We start from the raw sequence: 5000 nt of genomic DNA on the forward strand, positions 1-5000 counted from the left end.
GATATATTTGAAGACAAAGAAACAGAGAGAGAAATCAGGAGAACAAACAAATAAAATAGAAAAGGAAACAAATTTGAAGAACAAAGAAACAGAGAAGAGGAAAGGAGAGAGAAATTGGAGAACAAAGAAACAAAGAAGAGAAAAAGAGAGACAAATTTGGAGAACAAAGAACAAAAGAAGAAAACAAAGAAAGAAAACAAAAGAACTAAAGTTGGAGAAAGAAGCACACAAAGATAAACAAACGAACAAACAAACAAACGCAAAGAGAAACATAGAGAACAATAAACACAAAAACAAAGAAACTCCTTCATGAAATCATTAATTAACGGATTTAGATTTGATCACAATTCTTTTTATCGGAAAACTAAATTCGCTCTAGATGCAATTAACTCCTATAAGCTTGCAATGATAAAGCTTATCATGTAAAGAAAATATTCCGGTAATGAGAAAAATGTCTAGACTGATTAATTATTAATTTGCAAACAAATATAGAACACACGAACATGTAAACACACACGAACTTGTAGACACACAGGAGTACGAACATGTAGACACACACACGAACTGTAGAGACACGCGCACACGAACATGTAGACACACACACACACACACACACACAGACACACACACACACACACACACACACACACACACACACACACACACACACACACACACACACACACACACACACACACACACACACACACACACACACACACACACACACACACACGAACTTGTAGACACACACACACACGAACATGTAGAAACACACAAACACACTCGCACACATACACACCTAAAAACATACACATACATGCTAATAGAAAGAGAGAAAGAGAGAGAAAAATAGTGATAGGAGAAAAGACATAAATCGAGAGGCGAGAGATAGGAATAGAAAGACGGAGGAATAGAAAGAAGGGGATAGACAGAAACAAAGAAAGAGGGAAAGAGTAAAATGGGGTAGAGAGAAAAATAAGAGAGAGAGAAAGACAGACAAACAAATAGACAGACAGAGAGTCCTACTCTTTTTTTTATATAATAGTATGATATAATATTATATAATAATAAAAATAATAATTAAGGTAATATAATATGAACTATAACAATATAAAAAATAATAAGATAGATAGATAGATAGATAGATAGATAGATAGATAGATAGATAGATAAAAGCCCGAACTGCCCCAAACCGCCCAAGGAAATAATTGAATCATACCTATATGGAGGCTTGCTATTCGTGGGCGGCGAGGGCGGGGTGGAAGAGTCAGCCTGCACGAGTTCTGGAGGATCATTCACGCCCTCGAGCCAGAGCCCGCCCGCACTCAGAGCACCGCGGGCGTTGAGGCGAGGAAGCCAGTCCATCGCTGTCAAACTCCGGTTCAATTCCGCCATGATGGTCGGTGAGGTTGGTAGCCCTGACGATACGATTCTGGAAAAAAAAGAAAATGTCCATATTAGATTACCTCCGCTTTTCTTTTCTATGAATGAATTTGTTAAAATAAGTTTAAAGACTTTATTCCTTTTTTTGTTTTTTAGATATAAAGGTAGCGCTGACGTTGCTGTGATCCAGATTATATGCGTGAAACCATGACCAATACAAGAACACTAATGTAAAGGTATCCGAATCCTCTCTCTGTGTAGTACGAACACCAAGGTCAGAGGATCAAATACCCTTTCGATCTGCATCCGATGCTTTTCCGGGAATCCCTTGTTTGTTGTGAAAACTCATCGACTTTTGAAGGGTTCTTCCTTGAAACTGTTTAGACCTAAGCTTTATATGTCAACACTAATAATGTAAATATATCTAGAGGAAAATAAGTGTTACCGACGATAAGTCAACAATAAATGTATATATTTAAGATTATCACTTTGAATATTTATTCATTTATGACTATAAAAGAGAGAGACAAATTATTATCATGCTGAACAAGTCGCATCTCGCGTAGTATGTGTAAAATCTATAACCATTTTCTCTGTGACCAGATTTTGCACTGCTTCAAAATTTACTTACCATGTGTGTATCTGTTAGTATGAGTGTGTGTATGTGTATTTGTGTATATGTGTATGTATGTATGCATACAGATATGTACGTGTATGAGTGTGTGTGTGTGTGTGTGTGTGTGTGTGTGTGTGTGTGCACTTTCTTACGACTCACAAGCACCACAATATCCTTCATCTTGGGCTCAATCCATAAAAAATAAAGTCAAAATCGATCTTTCAATCGATCCCCTTTCCAGGAGCAGTCTTTGTGTTTGTTTATCTTCCTTTTTTAAATCCTTTCCCAATTTCACTTGTAACATGAAATCTATCTCAGGGTCCATCTTTAATCCGTTCGCGAGAAAAGTGATTGTGATGACTCATGGTGACTCATTCATGGTTTCGGATCATAGGGATAATGGATGGAAGGAAGAAAGATAGATGGGTAGATAGGAAAGCAGGTAGGTAGATAAATGGGTAGATAGGAAAGCAGGTAGGTAGACCAAAAGATAGATAGATAGGTAGGTAGGTAGACAAATAGATAGGTCGATAGATAGATAGATAGAAAGATAGGTGGATAGTCAGATAGATAGATAGATAGGTGGATAGTCAGATAGACAGATAGATGGAGAATGGAGAGAGAGAGAAGAGAAAGAAATAATGTAATGACGAGAAAGAGAGAAAAAAAACACGCATCCTTTCCTCTCTACACCTTATACCCCTATATCACACCTCTACCCTCCCCTCTATACCCCCAACCCCTACCCCCCACCTCCCCCCCAAAAAAATTACAGAAGAGGCTCACACATTCCTACAACGTTACGTGTCCAGGGCTGACTCACCTAGAATGCAGGGCTCGACCACGAACTGTGGCTTGAAAACGAGTGTTGTGAACGAACTTCTACGTACCTATCGATAAGGACGGTCTCTCCTACTACGCTCAACATTACGTCCGGGTTCATTACTAAAGGCACATACACCGTACAGACATTGAGCACAATGAGAATTCCTTCACATTTATGGCATGGAAGTGTTGAGGAGGGTAGATTAAGATTGGAAAAGGAGGGAGTGATTTTTTACTTGTTTATATATTTTTGTTTATTTTATTTATTTTATTATCTATTTAGTGTTGTGAGGAAAGTGAGTGAAAGAGTGAGTGAGTGAGTGAGAAAGAGAGAGAGAGAGAGAGAGAGAGAGAGAGAGAGAGAGAGAGAGAGAGAGAGAGAGAGAGAGAGAGAGAGAGAGAGAGAGAGAGAGAGAGAGAGAGAGGGAAGTTAAAAATGTGCGAGAGAGATAGACAGACGGACAGAGATAAAGTGAGAGACGGAGAGAGAGAGAGAAAGAGAGAGACAGACAGACAAAGAGAAAGAAAGAGAAATGGAGAGAGAGAGAGAGACAGAGAGAAAGAAAGAAAGAGAGAGACAGACAGAGACAGAGATAAAGAAAGAAAGAGACAGAGAGTGACAGAGAGAACGAAAGAAAGAGAGAGAGAGAGAGAGAGAGAGAGAGAGAGAGAGAGAGAGAGAGAGAGAGAGAGAGAGAGAGAGAGAGAGAGAGAGAGAGAGAGAGAGAGAGAGGGGGGGGGGAGAGAGGGAAGTTCAGAATGCGAGAGACCACGAGAGGGAAGACGCGCCCACCTCGAGGGGAGAATAATGCATCACAATAGTGGAAGATTAGTGTGCCGTCGTGGCCGTGACCCGCTCTGCTTCATGGCTTATGCATGGCCCAGTCCAAGTACATGTCATGCACAAGGGCCATCTACCTACCTACCTACCTCCTAACCTACCCTACCCCTCTCCCTACCCTCCCCATCACCCCGCCCCGAAGTCTGCACTACCTACCTCCCTCCTCCTCCTCCTCCTCCCTCCTCTTCCTCGTCCCTACCTCTCTTCCCCTCCCCTTCTCCTTCTCCTCACCCTCCCCCTTCCTTCCCCTCACCCTCCCTTCTCCTGCCCCTCACCCTCACCTTCCCCTCACCCTCTACCTTTCCCTTCCCTTCACCCTCTCTCTCCCCTCTCTCCCCTCCTTCCCCTCTCTTTACCCTCGCCTCCTCTCTCTCCCCTCCTTCCATCTCTCCCCTCCCCTTCCCCTCTCTCCCCTCCTTCCCCTCTCCTTACCCTCACCCTCCCCTCTCTCCCCTCCTCCCCCTCTCCTTCCCCTCCCCTTCCCCTCTCTCCCCTCCTTCCCCCTCTCCCCTCCCCTTTCCCTCTCTCCCCTCCTTCCCCTCTCCTTCCCCTCACCCTCCCTTCCCCTCACTATAGCAGGTAAATCAATGACTGAGTCGCGTTTCTAAATTATTTGGTCCACGCGCCACTTGGCAGGACAGGTGAGATGCCTTCACAGGAGCAATACCTGGCAGGCGATACTGACCCTTGACGACTGGTTGCGCAAGGTCGATTGTTGCGTAATTTGCTGGAGAGTCTTGTGAAGAGCATTTTTTTGTGCGTTCATCTGAGTCATCATCAGAAAAAATACAGAAAGGAAAGAAAGAAATAGCGATATATATCTATATGTATAAAGAAAGATGGATAGGATAGACAAATAGATAGGTAGATAGACAGATTGTCAGGCAGATAGATAGATAGATAGAAATTGCGTATATTACATTACAAATATATATATATATATATATATATATATATATATATATATATATATATATGTATGTATGTGTGTGTGTATTTTTAAAATGTATTTGTGTGTGCCCGTATGTGCGTATGTATACCTGTACTCGCATAAATGCTTGACGTATGCATTAAAGTTTAAACTAAGATTATTCACCCTGGCATTTAAATCGTGCCAGTATCACCATTTAGCAGGTAAATGGGGACACTTAAACGAACCATTACTTTTTTTTACAAACTAATTTTTCTTTTTAAGAGGAGAACTTGTTTAAAATATGCTTTGGCGCGCATACTCTACGTTCTGTGATACAATCTCTTTATAGCAAGGGTCCCTGAACACCTCAAAGATCAGCAGATATTTTTCTGAATGTATATCATCTTTGTTTGTAATTA

General features: G+C 41.4%; 1 protein-coding gene across 2 annotated transcripts in view; it reads right to left on the bottom strand.

The window, feature by feature from the left end:
* LOC125043990 overlaps positions 1-5000 on the bottom strand; it is an 88268-nt gene that overhangs the window by 8996 nt on the left and 74272 nt on the right. For both annotated transcript variants that reach the window (XM_047640399.1, XM_047640400.1), the window contains one exon: positions 1223-1435. In XM_047640399.1, the coding sequence (XP_047496355.1) occupies positions 1223-1398 (176 nt within the window). In that variant the 5' untranslated portion in view covers positions 1399-1435. The remainder of the gene's footprint in view (positions 1-1222; positions 1436-5000) is intronic.

This window comes from Penaeus chinensis, chromosome 35 (genome assembly GCF_019202785.1).
Source record: "Penaeus chinensis breed Huanghai No. 1 chromosome 35, ASM1920278v2, whole genome shotgun sequence".
NCBI lineage: Eukaryota > Metazoa > Arthropoda > Malacostraca > Decapoda > Penaeidae > Penaeus > Penaeus chinensis.